This window comes from Elaeis guineensis, chromosome 10 (assembly GCF_000442705.2).
Source record: "Elaeis guineensis isolate ETL-2024a chromosome 10, EG11, whole genome shotgun sequence".
NCBI lineage: Eukaryota > Viridiplantae > Streptophyta > Magnoliopsida > Arecales > Arecaceae > Elaeis > Elaeis guineensis.
This window is the reverse complement of record NC_026002.2, coordinates 70,765,997-70,788,873: the sequence shown is the minus strand read 5'-3', so window position 1 is coordinate 70,788,873 and position 22,877 is coordinate 70,765,997. Positions and strand designations below refer to the sequence as shown.

Below are 22,877 nucleotides of genomic sequence, written 5' to 3'. Positions count from 1 at the left end.
CTCCAGATTGCCTACTTACATTAGCACAGAGGTGGATGACCATCTACAAATTTGTGATCTGCTTACTGCCGATGGTAGAGGTTGGAGAGCATAGGATATTACCCATCTTTTTGGTAGTCTATTTACTAATCGAATTCTTGCCATCCCGATGCCTGTCCATTAGACCCAAGACCTGAGGGTGTGGGGCTATTCGTGCTGCCCTAAGGCCCCTATGAGGGAGCTCTCTAAGATATATGGGACAGCCATGCACAGAGGAATTGAGGTTGCTCGGATCTGGAAGGTGGTTGCTCATCCCAGAGTAAGACTCTTTATCTGAAAGGTTGCTTAGAACCGACTTCCAACCCCTATGCTACTCAGGGATAAAGGTTTGAATCCCCTGGCTACCTGCTCGATCTATGGTTTGAAGGAGGAGTCGATGGAGCACGTTCTCTTATGCTATACGAGCGCGAGACTGGTATGGAGGACGACAGAGGGCAAACCCTGGGAGACAACCGATGGCTCCTGGATGGGCCTTTTGCTGGATATGATTCACCGAAGCACAACCAATGGGCCAACCTGGACCTGGGAGGAAGAATGGCATATGTCGCTTATCAGATTTGACTCTCCAAAAATAATTTGGTTTTCAACGTTGAAGTGGTGCCTACTCATCAGATGCTGAGAGAGCTATGACTTTGGTCGAGAAGTACTGTCGTTTTGATACTGCTGGATTGTTCTCTGATATTTCAAGTTTTGAAATTTTTATGCTGCTTTTGCAGTAAATCGAAGAGTTATTTTCATTTTTTTGGAGTCTCCACCCTTGGGGTTTATCAAAGTCAATTTCGACGATAGTGTCGGGGATGGCAGAGGTGGTGTTAGTTTTATTATTTGAGGTCTGACAGCTGGAAAATCGCATCTATTTGAGCCATTCGTATTAGGTGTGGAGCTTCGAGCCATTTGAACGGGTATTATATGTGACAGATAGAAGCTGTGGGTGGAGAGAATTTGTATTGATGGTGACTCAACAATCATTATCAGCTAGATCTAGGATGATACTAGATAGCTGAAAATTTATTTATTTTTTTATGATATCTAAATTTAAGAGTTTATCAAAATATCGATTTATTATATTTTTTAAAAAATAAATAATACTGTAGATTAGATTATCTTTTATGTTGCGAAGCATATCAGTAATTGTATTAGTGCTCTCGAATTTTATAGGATATTTTATTTTTTTTAACTTAATGGGATGTACTCGCATCACAATCGTATTATCATCCGTTTGCATAAAAAAAATAAAAAGATAAATATTGGTATAAATATATTAATATTCAATTCAATCGTTTTCAGCCTTATTGAGCCGTAATAAAATTCCCATCATCACTCCTTCCTCCCTCCTTCCTGCCACGGGATGTCCCTCTCTCACCCTTTCCCAAGGCTTTCCATGGCGTCATTCGAACCCCAAGAAATAAAAAATATCTAGTGCTAGCAGCAAAGGCTGATGCGTTAAATTCTAATGGATTTTGTCATGAGTTATGAAGTATCCGGGAAGTTTCTGACAAGAAATTCGACATCCATGACTGCTGCAGCCAGTCACCATCTTTTAAACTAATTAGCGTACTAAAGCTTATGACTCATGAATATATTAGTACTACCATATTTTATTGGCATTATTCTTTTTAAGATAAGGAGAGGTTAATCTCTACTTATTATCTCCCATTCCACCTAAACCGAAGCCCATGTCCCGGGACAGCCAAGTAAACGCCTACAGAAGCAGGGTTTCTTTAATCAAAATCGAAATTGAAATATAGTTCTCTGGCCTAAATCTTGCACAAGAAAAAGAGTTACGGTGGTATCTATTAAGCACCATGGTTAAGCATCTACCAAAAAAAAAAATGAAAACACCATGGTTAAGCTAGGCTATATAAGAGTATGAGGATGCAAATGGAAAAACGAATTTACTTTGGCATCAAACACCATAAAGTTTAGCTTTGAGCTAAGAAAAGCCATCCTTCCAGGTAAGGAGAAAAGAAAGGAAGCTTTCTTAAAGCAAACAAAAAAAAAAAAAAAACTTCCAACAGAAATTTTAATAGTTCTACGTTACGTTCTTATTAAGTGCATGTCTTTTGTTTCCATTTTAGGTGAGGGCTATCATATATCATTTTTTAACTAGACCAGATCCTTTATGATTTGGGCTGAAATAGAGAGGATCGATCTCCAATCACACGGTGTTTGTGATTCTTGCAATGGGGTCTGATACAAAGGGTTCTGTGTATTGAAGGATGCATCATCCATATATGATGCAAGAAACATTGCATTGCAAGTCATTGCACAATCATGATGGAAAGTGGCAAAGTTCACCTCCCGCTGGATCATCACTCAGTCATCGATCCAATGTGAAAATTGGCAATTCACCAATCTATATATTGGTCCTGTTGGTATCATCACTTTTGTTGTGTACGGCAACAATCTTTGGTTGTGAGTCCAATAAACTGAGTGTTGATCTGGTGGGTCATTGAAAGCAGTACGCAATAATATGGCAAACACCATGCTATGCTTCTAGCACCATATCAAACCAAAAAGTTGGACCGGCAATGCCTAATTGTTTAACTTGTTTAACTTAACTCTTTATAAATCACATTAGGACATGTTTAATAAAATGATTGCCTGTATTTTTTATTTTGATCTATTTAGTAAGCTGATCGGATTTGAGTTGTTAGATTTTTGATTTATCTTGTATTCAATCAAATTTGTATACGATCTTATCCGGTCTGGTTGCCAACTCCTGCCTAGAAATATTGGAAGAAAAAATATACTGCCCATAACATTATTATATCATTATTTTAATTAATAATAAAAGCCTAGCACACACGGTCCGTTCATTCGATAGAAAATTATAATCATAAAAAATCTGTCCTAACTAGGACCGACAAAATATGATCCATCCTATCAATCTAATCCATGTTCGATCCTCCATAAATAAGTTTAGATTTAGATTAAACGGACTTGGATCATAAATAGGCCGATCCGTTTCATCTGTTTAATATTTGGATTGGATTTAAATTTTAGATATCTGAACCGTTTAACTCGTTTAATCTATTTAATATTCAAATCAAATTGAATCAGGTAATTCATTTAATCTATTTAACTTATTTAACATATTTAAAATATATTCAACTTATTTTTGATCCATTTAATCCATTTCTGACCCATTTAATCCGATCTGTTAAATCTGTTTAAGACCCGTTTAACCTATTTAAAACCTGGTTAACATATTTTTGACCTATTTAACCTAATTTGATATATTTAATAAATAGATTAAATGGATCGAATCGGATTACCTGTTTGATAAATAAGTTAGGTCCAAATTTGAATTTATAACCTATCTAATAAATAGATCGGACTCGAATTGATGATTTTCTAACCCAATCCTTATTGATCTGATTTATACATGATCCGATCCCCATTTCTAGTCCTAATCGCATGATCTCATCATAATCATATTATATATATATATATATATATATATATATATATATATATATATATATATATATGTATGTATGTATGTATGTATGTATGTATGTATATATGTATATGTATATATATATGTATATGTATATATATATATGTATATGTGTATATATATATATATGTATATGTGTATATATATATATATATATGTATATATGTATATGTGTATATGTATACACATATACATATATATATATACATATACATATATATATACATATACATATATACATACATATATATATATATATATATATATATATATATATATATATATATATATATATATATATATATATGTATATATGTATATGTATATATATTTATGTATATGTATATATGTATATATATATGTATATATATATGTATATATATATATGTATGTATATATATATATAAAATAATATTCTATGAAGGAGGATCGTAGTGTTACAAACTCAAAAAGTCAAAATCCTTCCAACGCGCTAGGTGTCGAGCTTCGGCTTCTCCATAAATATTTTTTTTTCTTACGAAGCTTCTTGACCCCTTCCGATTTTTTTTCTCATCTCCTCGTCGCTCTCCTCACCGCCATCTTCTATCGTTCTCCATCATCACCTTCCTCTCTATCGTCACCAGCATCGGCCCACCCTTCCGATCTCTATGAGACATCATCCCCTTCCTCTCTCCTTTTTTTTTTTTTTTTTTGAAACTTCTCGAGCCCTCTGGACACCATCCTCTTCTCCTTTCGATCGAATTCCACCGGATTCCTTCGCCTATGTCCATCAAACCCGGCAGAAGGAATGTTTCCTTCGACCTTCTCGCCAGCGATAGCTTCGACGATGACAGCAGTCTCTTCCTCCGATCGATCTTCGATTCCTTCCTCTCGAACAACGACTAGGATGGCCGCTCAACTCATTGGAAGTAGAAATTCAAGATATTGAAGAAAAGGAAGTTGGTCGAGAGAGCAGCGGTGGCTGGAGATCCAGGTCTTTTTGAAACAAGAGGGGACGACGATGGGGTGGGGATATAGAGGGGAGGGAGTTTGGTAGTCGCGGAGAGCCAGATGCGGTGCAGACAGTGGTGGAGTGGAGCTGGGTTAGTGTTGCTGGAGTTGGAGGAGGGAGGGGTGGTCGTCGGTACTCACGCAGAGCCGTGGGGCTTAGGTTCGTCAGAGTCGAGGGAAGGAACAGGAAGGGACGGCGATAGAGCGGGGTCGTAGAGGGGAGGAGAGGGAGGTTGGTGGTGCCGAAGTTGGGGGATGCAGTAGGGGCGAGAAGTGAGGGGAGATGGCGGGAGGAAGAGAAGGGAAGGAGAAAAAAAAAAGAAAGCAAAAAAGAAAATATTTTAAGAAGGGACGAAAAAAATATTATTATTTTATTATTAATAATAATTTAAAATATTATTTTTTAGGGTATTAATTTAAAAAAATATTTGAAAACGGGGATCGGGAGGGAAGGGAAGAGAAAAAAAGAAAAAAAAATAAAAATATTTAGACACGAAAAAAAAATATTATTATTTTATTATTATTAATAATTTGAAGTAAAAAATATTAATTTTAAAATAATAATAAAAATATTATTTTTTAAAAAATAATATTTTTATTATTAATTTAAAAATACTATTTATACAATAATATATTATTTTTAAAAAATTAATTTCAAAAAATTAATAATAAAATATTATTTAAAAAAATATTATTTTTAAAATAATAATAAAAATATTAATTTATTATTAATAATAATTTAAATAATAATAAAAATATAATACTTGAAAAATTATTTTTCTGCATTCGATTCGGTATAATATGCGGATCTTCCACAAGTTAGAAAGGTAATATTGTAATGTGATCGGGTGGACTCGGGGCGTCTTCTGTCTTTCTCCCGACACTTAATTAAATACTAAAACTAAATTATTCAACAAAAAAAAATAAAACTGAATTTATTAACAGTTAATACCACAGTTCTTGTCTTTTTGAAGAGAGAGGGAACTTCTCCACCTTCCTCTCTCCTTCCTCTCCCTCCTTAACGTCAAGAACCCTCGAGCTACCAAACCCTAGCACGGCTCCCCGCTCGTCTAGGGTTTGGGATCGCAGGGTTCGATCTCGCCGCGTGGGAGAAAGATGGGGTTCCGGATCGATAAAGGTGCCTCCTTTTTTCCCATTTTCCACTGCCCCATTCCGCTTTTTTGGTTTATTGTTCATTCAAAAGTGCGATTTTTTTAAAAATTTTTTTGAAGCGGCAGGAGAGAGGGATCTGGAGATGGGGTCCGCGAGCCTCAGCCCCAGCCAGAAGTCTAACCCCTCCACGTCGGCGCTGCCGTCGCCGGCGGCGGCGCCGGCACTGGTGCTGTCGAATTCGGGGAAGCGGATCGACCAGGCGGGGAAGAAGAAGTATGTGAAGCAGGTTACGGGGCGGCGCAACGACACGGAGCTCCACCTGGCGGCGCAGCGCGGGGATTTGGCGGCCGTGAGGCAGATTCTGAGGCACATAGATACCGAGATGACGGGTATTGCAGAGGGGGCCGAGTTCGTGAACGATACCAACAAGGTTGGGGAGACGGCGCTGATTATTGCGGCGGAGAAGGGGCATCTTGACGTGGTGGTGGAGCTGCTCAAGTATTCGGATAGGGAGAGCATCTCGACCAAGAACAGGTCGGGCTATGATGCTTTGCATGTGGCCGCAAGAGAAGGGCACCAAGGTGTGGGTTTCTCCCCTCTCAAATGTGCTCACTAGTTTATATCGAGTAATAGCTTCTGTTGCAGTGTTCGGTCTATCCTTTTCTAGTTTCTCCTTTTCGATCTCTTCGATCTTTATTATGAAGCCAGTAGTTAGGGATGCATGATGACTGGCTTGTTATGATGTGTTTTACCCTATGGAGAAGCTGATCCTAAGGAGAAAAAAGCTAAAAGAGTGGATCTTGATTTTAGAAACTAATAAGATGTGATATTTGTCCTGATTTATGTACGCATGGCTGCCTTTTTTTCTTTTCTTTTTCTGAAATATTCCATCCTTTTTCCTTTAAAAAAAAAAAAGAAATTCTTGAATCATTTGATAGCAGAATGTGCCTTGTTTTCTTTAAGAAGAGTAGTTATCTTTGCGAGATTTCTAAGTTACAGAGATTATTGCAATCAAATAAGCGAAGGAAATCAGCTATAATTTTTGGACAATTTGTTAACTTATGTACATAACCAAATCATATCTTGGTTGCATGTCCTATATTGGATTTAGTCAATACTGAAGTAACTGTTTTCTGAAGTTGAGGCTAGACACAAAAGTTGGCAATGACTAAGCGAACTTCACCTGAAGCATACGAGCTGTTTTGGATGTGACTGGGTTGGGTTTTATAAAGTTAATCTAATCTTGAAATGCTAATGACCCTCTTGCTGCTCTTTTTTTTTTTTAAACCAATACATTGCAAGTTCATGTGATGCTTTCACCTTTTAAATTTTAAGCAGAAGTTACCAAATATCTTTTGTAGTAATAATAAGAACAAAGTATGTTGGTTTCTTGTCACTGATAGGTAAGCTATAGGAGGAAGTTCTGGATCTTATAATGGGGCTTTCATTTCGACTACAAACATGTATTGAAGAAATTTAAGTACATATATTCACTGATAGTTGAGTTTACATGAAAGCAGCAGAGATCGAAAGGGTCTCATTTAATGAAATGTAGGGATGTAAATAATGACAAGTAAAACAAATAAAAAAGTCGGAAGGTACTATTTGGGTTCTTTAACCCTTTATATATACCCAAGATCTATCCAGGATGTCACTAATGTGGGATTAAATATGAGCCCAGTTAGATCCTCACATACTCCTCCGGTTTAAATCTTGGTATCCTCACTTGGTGAAGGGTCCAAATCCAATCAATTTCAATTACAAACACCACCGATTGGCCCATGTTCATCTCTAAAAGGGGTCGTGTTGCAGTATACCTTAATCCTCATGAGCCATAGATCGGCTTTGCTTTGAAAGGTGCTATGTAGGTTCCTTGATGCTATATATGTATTTAAGATCTATCTAGTGCATAATGGATGTGGAACTAAACACATGCTTGTATAGGTCCTTAGTAAATATTCATCACTTTAATTCCTTTAGTTAGAGCTTGCCAGGTAATTTATTTGTAGTCCAGTTGGTGTTCGAAGGTCTCAATTATTGATTAATTTAGCTTGGTGTGAATTTGATTTTTTGGTTCAATTCTAAAACTTGTGTGAGTTTTCGATGGTTTTGGTTTTATGATTCTTTTTTAAAAAGCTTGTTGAGTTATATGCTACCATGTGTCTTATATAATCCTCTTTTCTTTTTTTGGCTCAGGAGAGCTTAGGTTCCCCTGATTTTTAGCATGATATTATGGATGACAATGGTAGAGGTACATGTTATGATAAAAACTATTTGCCCACCTTCAAATTTGATCTATCAGCTTAAGTGTTTGATAATTTGTAGCCCCAAGTTTGACATAATTGCTGAAATCTTCCTGGAGTCTAGCATTGCTTTGAATAACATGTCAAGATCGAGCACCTAGGTGCTATCAGGCCTGTAAGTTTGGGTTCTATTTGATTTTTTTTCCAAGTAGCATGTGTTCAGGTGTCTTGACCCTTAAGAACTTTTGCTATCGTAATACTGCTTGCTTGAAAAAGGTGGGGTATAATTGGGGCTACAAGGTAAACTATTGCTACTGATAGATTTTAGTCCTATTAGGAAACTAAAGTGTAGAGCTTGAAAGGTAAAAGCAGGGATAACTTAAAGATAAAGATAATGATAAACTGGTTGTTCGATTGGCAAACAAGAGCCAATTTCCATGGTTATATTCTAATACTTATAGATGACTCCTTTTAACTAGTAATATGGGTGCCACTACTCATTTTGGATACTTGCTCTGGTTATTATGTATCATATGGCTCACTAATTCCATACATGATAAGTAGTGCACCTTTCCTCTCACATCATGGATAGTAGAAAGATGGATACTGGTACTCATTTTGCATACTTGTCTTTGGTATATATGCTACATGGATCACTATTTTCATGCATGGTTGGTAGTTTGATCACGCGTCCTATGCATGGGTAATGGTAATTGCTGGCCGACCACCAGTCTTGGACCCCGCTCTACTACGCTCTTGTCCTAGGTTGGTAATTCGCGCTTTGTTGGGTCTACACAGGAGTTACTCGGGCTTCTCTTTTGGTGTATGGGCCTGCATCCTTGGCTTGTACCCCCTTGGCGTATCAGCCTTCAGATCACAGTCATCAGTTGGCATGTGATGTAAACACAAGCATATTAAGGAATGACAGGAAACTTTCTTCTTGTTGTTGCCAGCTGTGTTAAATTGTTATGCAGTTTTAGATTCCTCACACACAGAGACACACACCCGCATATTGGTTTGTAGGATAGCAATTGGTTTTTTCATGCAAACCCCAGCCCCATCCGACACCCCCCCTTCTCTGATGGCAAAATTTAATTGATTGCTTATTTCATTACTGAAGTTTGTGCTGCAGATTTTGAGATTCGTGTTTTATTTGGTCAGAGTAACATGATAGAATTATCACTAATTAATTTTTTTGCAGCCATCGTGCAGGTATTTTTGGAACATGAACCGACACTTAGCAACACATTGGGCCCTTCAAATGCAACTCCCCTCATATCTGCCGCCACAAGGGGTCACACTGAAGTGGTCAAGCAGTTACTAGATCAGGATTTTGGTTTGGTTGAGCTGTCTAAAACCAACGGGAAAAATGCTTTGCATTTTGCAGCCCGACAAGGACACGTAGAAATTGTAAAGGCCTTGCTAGATAAAGACCCACAGCTAGCCCGAAGAACTGATAAAAAAGGCCAGACTGCTTTGCACATGGCTGTAAAAGGAACAAACAGTGATGTTGTTAAGGCACTTGTGGATGCTGATCGAGCCATAGTGATGCTGCCAGACAAAAATGGTATCACTGCTCTGCATGTGGCAACAAGGAAAAAACGAGCAGAGGTAAAGTTTATTGATGCTTATTTCTTGTATTTCAAATATCTTATTAATGTTTGTATGAATGTAGTATCATAATTGATCCCAACATCCAATATCCAGATTAGCCATTTTTAATTTGGTGATTGGTACTCATGCAACCATTTTTATTCCCTTGTCTTTCACATTTCTTGTTGGCATTCATGAAAAAATTTGGTTTTAAGAAGATTATGATAATTAATATGATAACTTTTGAATTGCTTGTCAATTTGATCCCATCCTTTTGATGGCTGTAACATCTTTCTATTCTCCCAAAGTCCACCATAGAGGAGTAGCATGTTGAATTGTATACCTTTTTGGTACATGATGGAAACATATCTGATGCAAAATATTAGACTGGGCGATGCTAAAAAGTGCATGTTTTATTCACTCATTTGGTAAGTATGAAAGTTTCTTCTATAATCTGCAATGGATACAATTACTACAACGGAATGCATCTCTTAAGTTTGGGTTATATAACAAAATCTCAACACCCTGAAAATATCCCAAGCTTAAAATGCCACCACTAAAGTATATAGAAAACAGCAACTTTTGCAAGCTTATGGAATGTGGATATCTGAAAACATAGAGAACAGTTTAAACTTAAAAAAATTGTGATGAAATACATAAGGAGCTTTAGTTGAAGTTTGATGGCCTTTCATTTCATTAAGGAAAAGTATTATGTTTGTCACTGATGAAACTAATAAAGCAAGATGCCTACTTCAACATCAGTTTTAGAGGTGAAGCCATCAAGATGACTGATTGGTTAACTATGCTACCAAATCAACCTTCACAATTTTTGGGACAGTAGTATGTTGATTTTCTAGTCCAGGAGTAGTCATATGCTGGACAGCACACAAGACTAATAGTTGTCCCTGGGCCAAGCTTGGGTCATGTTGAAGGCATACAGAGCAAAGAAGCAATTTTGGTGACTGCAGACAAGAATACATTAGTTTTGAAGGCGAAGGAAGTGAGCTACTTGCCTTAAGATTAGGAGAAAGCCTTCCTGTTGCAGGTCACTGTAACATTATACATACGTGCCAATGTGTCATGGAATGCATGTTAACCTTCTTCTACGATTGAAAAAGAAGTATAAGTTGGAGACACCTAAATCTTCAACAAGGCAGATCCAACAAGCTTACATTATTAGCCTTGTTAGCTTTGTAGTTGGTCCCCTTTTTTTTCCACTTACAACAACCATCAAAGGATGGAATCATGCAACTTGTGATTGATAAGTTGGGGGGGTTCCAGGCATGCAGTTGAATCAGGTACAGGAAATAAAGTCAAGTGCAGTAAGCAAACGAACAAACATCTTCATAGAGATGACATGGCAACTATCTGATGGAGACATTACCCTGAAGAAGATTTTTTCCAGTGGATTACCAGCAAAGGTTATTATGAAGTTTGATCGTCTTGAGCAGGGATAAGTCAAAATGGATGTGTATAAAAACAAAATAAAATTCAAACTGTTGCACTGGTTCCAATTCCACTGTCACCCAGGTTTGAAATGCAAACACATCTAACAGATCACTTGGTGAGACCAGGCTGGTGGCGTCTCTTTTCAGATCGGATCTCAGAGTTGAGTTCTTGACCTGAATTTTCAAACTTAGTTTTGTCAAGGTGAATTGGTTGTACTTGAGACAATTCTAATATGCAAAATTCACATCCAACCAGTTTAGAGTGTCATTCCCCAAATCCGGATATAATACGGCTATGTTATCAAGGGATCCAAACTACGATAACACGAAGTCAATCAATCATAATATTAAATAAAATAAAATATTTATCATAGATAAAACATAATAAAGAGATTAAATTCCAATTATTCATTAAGTAAATAAACCAAGACTGGTTCAGAGCATTTAGATCCAAAATCAAATATCAAACCCATATCTCAAAATTCATAAATAATTGATTACAAGTCCACAATCATCCAATAAATTAACTCCAGCTATAAAATTTTCAAGTTTGCTATTGTAGACCTCCAAGCCTAGATCATCTGTCATTCTAATCTTATTCTTCTATAAAAGAAAAAGATAAATAAAGAGGTATGAGTTATATTAGCTCAGTAAATAAAATCTACATTTTCTTACTGAATTAAGCATAAGTTTTTCAATGATCATGTAGCATTAAGAAAATAACAAATATTACAAAAATAAAATATTTTATAAAGCAGTTTAATAAACAGGTTATAAAGTCAATCATGTGTGCATAAATCATGAATATTTCGTAACATGATTCGTAAGTCATTTTTGTCATGTATTCATATCATGGTTCATAGTATTACGTTTAGATATTCATGCTACGATTACTTTATGCCCGTGACAAGATTTGTATTTTTAATCGACAGAGTTTTTATTTCGTATACCAACTTTATACCCACTAGCAGGGCTTGTGTTCGTATGAATACTAACTCCGGATGTCTCTTTTTTCAATTCTAGAGATTCATACGTAGCTATCTGAAAGCTTTCAAAATCTTTATATATATATTTTTAAATATATATATGGTAGATGAAAAAAATAATAAAATTCATGCTTCATAAACATGCTATTTTCATAAAATATATTCATAGAATCATTTTTTATAATAAAGCATACTTGTACATATGTGATTCTTTATTTTATGAAAAATATGATTTCACCAGCAACATATTATATGCATAGAAAGTATGGTAATTTGGAAACAAGTAAGGAGAATAAGATTTATTTACTTTGATTGTCTTAGACTTTCAGACTTCGTTAGAAGAATCAGCTACTTCTATTTAAAATATTAAAAATATTCAACTTTTATTCGATGAATTTAATATAATTAAATCATAAATCCATTGATCGGGTGGTCGGCAAGATGGGTTGCTTAGGTATCGAGGCATTTTAAGGTCTTCTTGCTGAGGATGAACTCATGTCCCTGGAATAGGAAAATAGGACTCTATCTTGAGATGTATAAGTCTTCCTAAAGAGAGAGTGGGTGAAGAGAGAGAAAGTAGAGAGCAAATGAGTCTTCTTATTTCTTTTCTTTTTCTTTTCAAGAGAGAGAAAATAGTGGACCATGGTTCAGTCATCATGTAGAGAGAGTAGAGAGGGACATCAGAGAGAATCCTTCTCTATTTTTTTTTTGTTTCTTCCTTTCTTTGGCCGAACAGGGGAAGAAGGTTGGGAGGGTGGTCAAGATCCAGCTGGGTGTGGTAGTCGTGGTGGGGCATAGTTGGCGGTAGGCAGCGGTGGATGGCCGCCAGTGGTGAGTGGTTGGCAAGAAAATCATGAAAAAAGCTTGAAAAACAAGAGATCCAACCCCTTTTCTTGGATTTTCAATCGTTGGCCGCTCACTGGCATCGATGGCCTCAACTGGGACAACCTGTAGGGAGGTTGGGCAATTCGACCGAGGGTCTAGCGTCAAGTGGTGATAACACAAATGGCCAAAAAAAACGAAAGAAAAGCCGCAAAAAATTAGGAGATTTCTTCATGATGGATTTTCGGTGAAGCTGGTGGCCGGTGGCAATGCCTAAGGCCAAGAGAAGAAGGAGAAGAGAAAGAGGAGGTGGGATCGGGGTTTTACCTCAACTCCGATGGCGTCTTCGGTACCGATTTTAGGCGAGCACAATGACACCATGCCGCAACTTCAATGGGTGAAGGAGAGAGAAAGAGGCTTAATGATTGCCGTTAGAGGGCCATAGGGGGACGTGGGGGCTATTTATAAAGAGCCTTAGGGTTTAGTTGCCCTAGGACTCCAGCTCCTCGAAATCAATCAGAGAAGAAGACTCCAGTTTTTTTTTTGATGGGTTTCGGTTTCGGGATTGGGCTGAGTCAGTGATGGGCTGGTCTAATGGATAGGCGATCACATAGAGAATGGTCTTGATATTGGATCCATCTTGACCGATGAGTCAACTTTGGATATGTTTCAGGCGTCATTTGGGTCAAATATGGGTCAAATCAAGCTCTACTACCCACTCACACCTCTATTGAGCTGGTAGTGCCAGATGCTTATGAGTAATGGACCATACAACCTGATAACCCAACCAGATCATTAGATAAAAATTGGTGTCGTCCCAAGACAACCTGGCAATCTTGTTGGGTCAGGTTTGGACGAGACCAAATTTAACCTGGTAATATGATAATTATTTGATAATACTCTTGCATAAATTTATCTATAAATATGCAGTATGCATTTAATAAAACCCTTTTTCTGTTAACATATGTGTTTTATGCTTGTATACATATGTTTCAAATATCATTAAATGATTTTAGAGAAAAAATATTAAATATAAGGAAAGAAAAACCAGAAATACTTCGAAAAAGTTCTGGTTATCAATTCCTAAGCGAAAGCTACTTTAGAGTCATAAAAGATTGTGCATGCGTACATTCTGATGATGAAATTGATAGCTCTGCTGTTTGAAAGTTACAAGATGTTGAAAGGAATATTAAACTTCAACATTGAAAATATTGGGTGGAAATCAAAGCAAAAGTAATGTTAAGAATTCACACACATAGACCTGAACATGAAAAGAGAATCATATCTATTTAGGAAATCCAGTTATAAATGTTACAAGAATATTGTGTTGAGTTTATATGGGTCAAGGGGATAATGGAATTGTTTCCATAGCTTCCTTCCTGAACCCTTTTTGTTAATTATGCCATCAACTGACTTGCAAGAGTTCTAACTTCAAATTAACCACGCATCAAATGAAGCAAACATGAGTTTCCCTATCTACAAGGTTATTAATTAAGCCATCAGCTGATCTGCATGAGTTTAATTTCAAATATATTGAAGTATTAACTTCAAACTAACCACATATCAAACAATGCAAAGGTCAGTTTCCCTATCTACAAGGTTATCTTGGTGAACTGGAGAATATGTGAACATCTGGATATATATAGTCCCTGGTTTTAATAAAAAACAAAAGCAAAAACAAAAAACTTGCTACACATTAAAACATTCAGAAAATTTGCCTCCAAATCTGGAACCTTTTGAAACTTTGGCCTTTTGATTTGAAACATGTTACAATTGGCCCTTTGATTGATCATTTGTGCCATGCAGATGAGTGTGTTCCTTATACTATCAAACTTCATCCCTTTCTCTCTTTCTAGGCTCTTTTTCTTTGTCTATGCAGGCCTCTATATTTGTCATTTGGTTCTTAGCGGTTTTATGCCAAGCACTCTTGTCCAAGCACTCTAGTATTTGAGACCAGTTTAGGGAGGTCTACTGCCAATGCCAAATTACTATAAAAAAAAGGCATCCTAATGTATGAGGCTCTCGCCACTACAGGGTCCAAGGCCTTTACCTTGCATGTGGAGATGTTGGAACCTGTGACACCGAGGTTGCAGTGGAGCAAGCTTACTGTTGCTCAAAGGTCCTTCCTTTCCAGTGCCAAATTAATCTCCTGTCTTATAAACATTTTCAAATGTAGAAGGTTCATACCTTGATTTGTGGGCTGACCCAATATAAAAGGGATAAATCTTGTTGACATTTGTTGAAATTTCAGGTTTTTATTTTTGGGTCTGATGGGAACTTCCTTATAGTTTGCATGTTATTAAGCTAGTATATCACTGGAGTAATTTGTTTTATCAGACTGTGCTTTAGGATTCTTTTTTTATGAGTTTGTACCCTCTGTTATGAAACAGAAACCGTCAAGCACATACTTGTGTTCTTTTCATTTGCCATTATTCTCATATGCCGCCATTGTTTTTTTCATTTCATCCATCATAGTCTACTTAAGTGTTTCTGTTGTCTTACATGGGGATCTAATATTTTCAACTGAAATTTATGCTGTCATCTTGCCAAGCTTATCTTTCTCGTTTCTTTGCAGATAGTAAATGTTCTATTACTCCTGCCAGACACACATGTGAATGCATTGACAAGAGACCGTAAGACTGCACTTGATATTGCAGAAGGGCTTCCTCTCTCTGAAGAATCTGCAGAGATTAAAGATTTTTTATCTCGCTATGGTGCTGTCAGAGCCAATGAATTAAATCAGCCTAGAGATGAGCTTCGGAAGACTGTTACAGAAATCAAGAAAGATGTTCACACACAACTGGAGCAAACTAGAAAAACAAATAAAAATGTGCATGGGATAGCTAAGGAGCTCAGGAAACTGCATAGGGAGGGCATAAATAATGCCACGAACTCTGTAACAGTGGTTGCTGTGCTCTTTGCCACGGTGGCATTTGCAGCTATCTTCACGGTGCCAGGTGGAAACGATAATGATGGGGTCGCAGTAGCTGTTCATGCTCCTTCCTTCAAGATATTTTTCATCTTTAATGCTATAGCTCTGTTTACATCATTGGCAGTGGTGGTGGTGCAGATAACAATTGTAAGAGGGGAAACAAAGTCGGAGAGGAAGGTTGTGGAAGTGATTAACAAATTGATGTGGTTGGCTTCAGCATGCACTACAGTTGCTTTCATTGCCTCCTCCTATATTGTTGTGGGTCGCCATTTCCAGTGGGCTGCAATACTTGTTACACTGATAGGAGGAGTGATAATGGCTGGGGTTCTTGGGACCATGACTTACTATGTGGTGAAATCAAAGCATGTCCGAAGGATCAGGAGGAGGCAGAAGTCATCAAAGAGAAGCGTCTCGAACTCATGGCATCCCAACTCTGACATCTCAGACTCTGATATTAATCCAATTTATGCCATTTGAAGAGTGAAGGTGGGGGTTTCTGACTGGATATCATACATTATTTCTGTTTGTATCTGATAATGGATGCTGGGTGGAGCTGTAAAATTATCCACTTACTGGTGCAGCCTGTGATTAGGGCTTCAATGCGCATGTAATAACCGTACTTAACCAGGGATAGCTGATATTCATTCCCAAAAGTCTGGGAGATGGAATCTTGATTCTTGTCATAGTTGAAATGATTCACACGGCAATACGTGAAGGTTGACAGGACATTACGGTTCTTTTGAATAATGACAGAAGGTCATTTGCATTTATAATCTCTTTCTTGGTTGAGGAATATTAAGTGGTCTGGAATATCAGATGTCGAGTTGTTATATAGTATGCATGCAATTTTAAATTGACTGGTTTGTGTTGTGGTGTATCAACTACACCAATTGTATATTAGTATTGTACTTAATTTTTTTTAAAGCGCATCTTGTAAAAGTTCTTGATGGTTCAAAATTTTAGAAGGGGGATGTAATATTTTCGCATCTAAGTGAGATTACTTTCTTAGCAACAGGATAATTTGGTTGAACTAGATTTAAAATAGGAATGCCTATGTTTATTTGGTGAATCTGAAGGAAATGGGAAGGTCCTGCATCATTCTTTAACAAAGATTTTTTTCCCCCTTTTTTCCTCCCCCTTGAGACTTCATTTTTCTTCTAGTTGCTGTGTCCTCCTTGCTGTATGGCATTTCTTTGACCTAGTGCTGAGGGAACTCAAAATATATGACTCCTGGTCACCTTCTATCGACTTAAATGCGCCTCGGTGAATTGATTCCAAGTAGGTCGGCGAGTCTCATGCAACGGAGGAATATGGGAGATTTGGGTCCCTGAAAATTCTGCATTAGAATGAAAATGATTTTGAAGTTGCTTTCTGAAGTTGATATGAATTTCTTAAAATTATAGCCTTGAACTTTAAATTGTTTTGAAAAGTCAGTAAGGTCAGATCTGGCAAACAACATTCATGAGTTGTGATTTTTGGCCTTTTACATTTGGATTAATTATATATAAAATTCTGAACTATTGGAGAGTTTTTTAATTTCATTTTGAATTTCAATTTTGTACGATCATGTTATCCAACTTTTAAATTCATTCAAATTGAATTCTAATCATGAATTTTGTTTAGGTATCGTGATAGAATTCACGTCATCTTTTATGTCATTCCTTTCTACCGTATAAGTAGGTCACATAGCATTACATAATAATTCCATTACATTTCATAATTAGGATTTGAATTAAGTAATTTTGAAAGTTGGATGATTTGATTACATTAAATTAAAATTCAGGAGCAAATTAAAAATTTTCAAATAGTTCAAGATTTTTTTCATAACTTATCTTTTACAATTCAAACAACTTAGACCAAGGATCACCAGTGTCCTCATAAATACATAGTTGTTCAACATCTCTATTGTGACAATCCTCTTTGATATTTGTTTCTAGCGACCGGATACAGGTGAAAGGAAGGAAAAGAGAACTATGTGAAGAGAGAAAGAAAGCAACAAAAGATGATACTTGAGGCTTCTGGATTGAAAAAAACAGTGCATAAAACTCTCAATGGATGGGCCCCCCTGCTCCAACTACATTTATTTATTTATTTTTACAGCTGACGTCGTGAAGCCAAAAGCATCATATAGGTTTGTCTCCCTTTGGATGCCAGAGATGCTGGGTGGAGAAAAAGAGTCCCTGTTCTATGCCCCTCAGCCCTGCCAGTGCTCAAAAGCATCAGTGCGATGAGTTGCCCTGTTTCCTCTGGCTTTAATCTTGTCAAACTTTTCACTGACACGCTCACTTAGATTAACGTTTATCCATATCCACCCGAAGGTTTCCTTTGAACTGCTATTTTAAAGTTGAGGAATCATTTTGCCTTTGAGTGGATCTCTGCCAACATGATCTATGGAAGCAAGTATCAAACAATTCGATGTAGACAAGTGGTGTCCAATGATGGTGGTCATTATTACTAGTGCCCCTACTTAATTTCCTTTATATTGCTTTTAGTAATCTCAGTTGAGTTTAATTTAAGTTGTCATAAAGCTTCAGAGTTTAATGTAAGGTGGCTAAAGCATTTTTGTTATACTGAGAGTCTCACTAGGCCCATCATTATGTATCTAAGTATCTGTTTCTTTATCAATTTGTCTGCAGGTTGTGAATCTTTCGTGCCCTCTTACTTGATCTGATTAAAAGTTACTACTTTCTAATCGGCAAGAGCCTCCCAAGCATTAAAATAGGTTGGTCTTGGCATGCACAAATGTGAAGATATAATACTTAGTGACTTGGTGATTAGAAAATATTCATGAAATGGTCCATTACAATGCATTGATAACTGGTGGAGGTTCCATAAAGAAATATCACTAGAAGTCACTAATGATCTGCTGCCAAGTCGTGTTTGTTAATGGAAACATAGCGTAGTGGTATTCTTTTTCCACTATATTTGTTTTTGTTTCATGGCCAGGTAAAGCAATCCAGCCTTGTTCATCAATCAATCGTAGCTTCAAAGATGGGCTATTCATCGGAGCTAGCTATACTAAGTAGAAGTTAATCATTTCATGCATGGTAGCTTCTTGTCATCACCATATATATATATATATATTATTATAATAATCTGATCATTTTCCATTCAAGTAGATATACGGCCTCCTAAACTTTTTTTCAGACACATCTTGATTTCACTAAATAGCTTATTCATCGACTCAATTCAATAGTTGACAATATTAGAAACCTATGTCGATTAAGTATATACTTAAAAGGTAAACATCTTAATGATTGGAAGAGGACAATCTATCTATATTATAATAATCTGATCATTTTTCATTCAAGTAGATATATGAGCCTCCTAATCCTTTTTTTTGATGAATAAGCCTCCTAATCTTTCTTACAGATATATCTTGATTTCACTAAATAGCTTATTTATGGACTCTATTCTATAGTCGACATAACTAGAAACTTATGTCGATTAAGTGTATGCTTAAAAGGTAAACATTTTAATACTTGAAAAGAGGGCAATCCATCCATCTATCTATATATCTATTTATCTATATGGTAATAATCTGATCATTTTCCATTCAAGTAGATATATAAGCCTCCTAATCTTTTTTACAGATATATCTTGACTTCACTAGATAGCTTACTCATGGATTCTATTCTATAGTCGACATTACTAGAAACTTATGTAGATTAAGTATATACTTAAAAGACAAACATATTAATGATGGGAAGAGAACAATACTATGAAGACTTCATAATTTGAAGATCAAGAAAATCTCATGTCAAAGAGAAGAATAGCAGTCACGTCTACGACTTGGGTGTCAGTTCATCTGTCATTTCTTGGGGCTGCTTCACAATAAATCCCCACAAAGAAGTTCAAATTCTTAGGCCTTGCTACAGGAGTGCTGGGCACTTGGATGAAGTACTTGAGATCCGACTAAACCCAGTGGCCGGTGACCTGACATCACATCAGAATCAGCCAATCCTTCTCCCTGAAACCAATAACCATTTGATCAGCAACAGCCTTCCTTCCTCAGCAAGCATTAAAAATCATCAATTAGAAAGCCGTGACAGGGAGAACATACAAACTGAGTTCTCACAAGGGCATAAGAACGCGTCTCAACTCAATTGAGAAAGGACATTCCACGATTGTTAAGATCCTATCTGAAATTCTGAACATCTAATGGATGAGCCCAAAAATATATAAGCACCACGAGAGTCCTTAACCTATCCGATGTGGAACTATTATTGCTCAACATGAATTATGCTGCAACCATTCAGTCAAAAAAATAAAAAATAAAAAAAAAATAATGCTGCAACCACAGGCAACACGAGCATACGTCGTCATGTAACTTGGACAATTAGGCACTACCTTCCAACTAAGCAAAATGACCAGGATAGCTGTGCAGCTTGCACTGCACATCAGCAAAAGTTTGTCACGATAAATTGTCTCAATTGAATCTCACTACCATTGTTGTTTAAATTGACCCAGAAGGTGATGGCATTGGATTCTTTTTTAATCGGGAATGTATCCCCTTTACCAAAGTCATATTCTGCTTCATCTGATTTACATGACTTTAACTAGACATTTACATAGATAGCAAGTAGACAGAGAGAAGATTAGTCATTCATACAGACTATGAAGATTCCATGCAATTAGAAAGGAAGAGTTAAACAACTTTTGCTTGCCACTGATAGATTCGATCAAATGCAGATTTATTAGTTTATTTGACCTGCTAACACCAATGTGCTTGCAGATTAATTCTCTTTCAGAAAAGCTTGTAGAGAAAATTTGTAACAAGATGTTTTGGATTAAACTGAGCTTCCATTGAGCATACAGAACCATTGATAGGCTTCTAAGCCATTTCAACTGAACTAAAGCATACTCAAAACTCTTGCAAAATAGGAAAACCCAGAGAAATTGCTTTTTTTTTTTTTTTTTTTTTTTTGAAATATTTCAATAGAAATGATGATTTCTTTCCATCATCCCCTGCAAAGGCCTGGCTTCTCTTGTTTCTCGCAATCTGCTGCTATCCGAGTGGCAGTCAAGGAACAAAAACCAACATCACTAACACTCTTTCTTGCTGAAACTAGCTGCTGAGACTTCTTACAATAGGCAATTGCTCCTTGGATGGAGTTCTCCATGTCTGAATTTACACTGCTGCTCCTCTTCAGCATTGGTGGTCCAAAGAGTCCATTTGAATTCATGCTCGAGAAGGAGGAAGAGGCGGAAGAAGAGCATGATGAAGAAGCAGAGGAGGATTTGGTTGAAGAATGCCACTTAATGGCACCCGAGAAAGACCTCCTGTGACTGCAATGCTCTTCTTTCATCTTATCTTCATCGATGCTCCTCACGGTCGTAGCGTTGTTATGTGTAACAACCATTCTTACCCTTTGAATCTGCTCAAATGGATTCTTTTTCCCTGACTTCAGGTGGCCATTTGAGCATTCTTTAACTTTAGGTACCGCATGTTTCTCATCTGAACATCCGGACTTGGTGAAGAGAGACTTGAGAAAAGCTTTTGAAGCCTTCAGCTTGAGACTCAGGGAGGATTGCCTCATGAACTTGAGCTTCTTAGACCAAGACTTCTTCGGGTGGGACCGGACGAGCTCTGTAGAGCATTCAAAGTAATAATCCTCTGCATGGAGCTCTCCGCTTACATAACAAGAAGTGGCAGGCGAGACGTTACAGGACTCAAATGGAGTTGTGGTGGCAGTGTTGGTATTGGTGATTGTTGTGATGACACTCCCGTCGAAGGACTCCGATTTTTTTCCATGGGTGGTGGGTATGTTGGAGTTCTGGAGGAGCTTTTGAACCATTTGCAAGCGCGGCGGGAGGTGGAGAGGGAGGAGCTTTCCTTTGTAGAAGAGGTCATCAGCAGGGGAGGTGATGGTCTCTCTCTCGAGTGGGGCAGACATTTGGAACTCAAATTCTCTTGAATGTGGGGGAGAAGACTTGTTGCAGCACAAGAAGGTAGCAGAGCTGATGTCCATGTCTATGTACTCCTCTTCAGCTAGCTGGTCATTTTGATTTGGCATATTAGACTAAGTGATTGCAAATTTCTCTCGTTGTTGTGATAACTCTATCTCTCTCGTCTTCTTTCCTTCTCTCTATGCCCTGTTTTCTCCTCAGTGGTTGGCTTTTGAGGTGGGTGGTGATGTTCACTAGGAAGGACAGGGAGGGGAGTTTGGCAAACTTTGAAGCAAGGAAAGGGGCAGGAAAAGAAGCATTTGGTAGGGGCCGTTAGCCCGTTACAAATCGGAAAGCATCCAAAATAACAAACGCAGAAAGAGTTATGGTGAAGCCCAGAGTCCCCACCCTTTCTCATATGAGTAATTTTTTGTTTCGTTCAAAACATCTCTCTCCTGTCACACACCACACACACTTCAGTGCTACCTTTCAGTTTCTTTATTTTCATGTGTAGTTCTTTCACTGCTACTTCAATTAGTTCTGTCTGTCCACTATTCTCTTCTTTCATTATTCTCTTTGACTAAGATAAGATTATGGAGCTGCACTTGGTCCAATCATTGCAATTGCTCTGCTAGTAATTTGAATTTGAAAAGAACCCACACCCCAAAACCTGGACCTGTGTGCTTCCAGCATTGAACATCACCAAACATAGTATATAAAATAGAACATAAACATGCATATGACCTTGATAGCAACAGCTTGAACTCCTTTATGTGGCATTTTTAAGAGTTGTTGCACTACAAGCTGATTTAATATGCTAGACAGGGCCACTTGGCCACCCTTAATCCTTTTTGGAAACAACATGCAAAAACTACAGGAGCCGACGTGTTGAGCATCTACATTAGTATAAATGCAGCCGTTCGATCACATCCTAGACTAGATTAATCTAATAGGTACGAAAGATACCTGTCACAGACCCTAAGGTCCTGCTTGATTGAAAACCTATAACATTTTATCATAGGTGATGACCGAAAATTTGCCATCTCTAAATATGGAAGGCAATACATCTAATGATAAGTGGGATCTGTCTGGTAAGCAATGTGTATATGCCTTATTTTATTTTATTTATTTATTTTGCCTTGTGGATAATCAAACCAATGATAGCCACACATACTGAGCCCTTCTACCAAGATATGCTCCAGACGCAACTTGTGCATATCCTTTTGTCTACAAGCATGCAAATGAAGCTTGTCTCCAACGCTATCATTTTGATGCTCTGGCTGTGCTATTTTTATATCATATCCTCTGATATCTAAATTCCAGGCAACACTGAAATCGATGGGATAGCATATATTTTTG

At 37.2% G+C, this 22,877-nt stretch overlaps 2 protein-coding genes across 3 annotated transcripts; one reads left to right on the top strand and one right to left on the bottom strand.

Annotated features, from left to right (window-relative positions):
• The first annotated feature begins 5,438 nt into the window (after positions 1 to 5,438).
• Positions 5,439 to 16,577, top strand: LOC105034108 (ankyrin repeat-containing protein ITN1). Of its 2 annotated transcripts, none has more exons than XM_010909138.4 (4): positions 5,439 to 5,630; positions 5,731 to 6,186; positions 9,050 to 9,459; positions 15,273 to 16,577. In XM_010909138.4, exons 1-4 carry the CDS (start codon positions 5,609 to 5,611, stop codon positions 16,104 to 16,106), a joined length of 1,722 nt encoding a protein of 573 aa, XP_010907440.1. In that variant the 5' UTR covers positions 5,439 to 5,608; the 3' UTR covers positions 16,107 to 16,577. The 2 variants fall into 2 exon arrangements, with proteins under 2 accessions (XP_010907440.1, XP_010907439.1); XM_010909137.4 differs by having other exon boundaries at positions 5,446 to 5,630; positions 5,725 to 6,186.
• Positions 16,578 to 20,326: 3,749 nt separating this feature from the next.
• LOC105034110 (probable membrane-associated kinase regulator 4) lies at positions 20,327 to 22,179 on the bottom strand. The gene has a single exon (XM_010909139.4). The coding sequence runs from the start codon at positions 21,644 to 21,646 to the stop codon at positions 20,591 to 20,593; it is 1,056 nt and encodes a 351-aa protein (XP_010907441.1). The 5' UTR covers positions 21,647 to 22,179; the 3' UTR covers positions 20,327 to 20,590.
• Between the last annotated feature and the right edge of the window lie 698 nt (positions 22,180 to 22,877).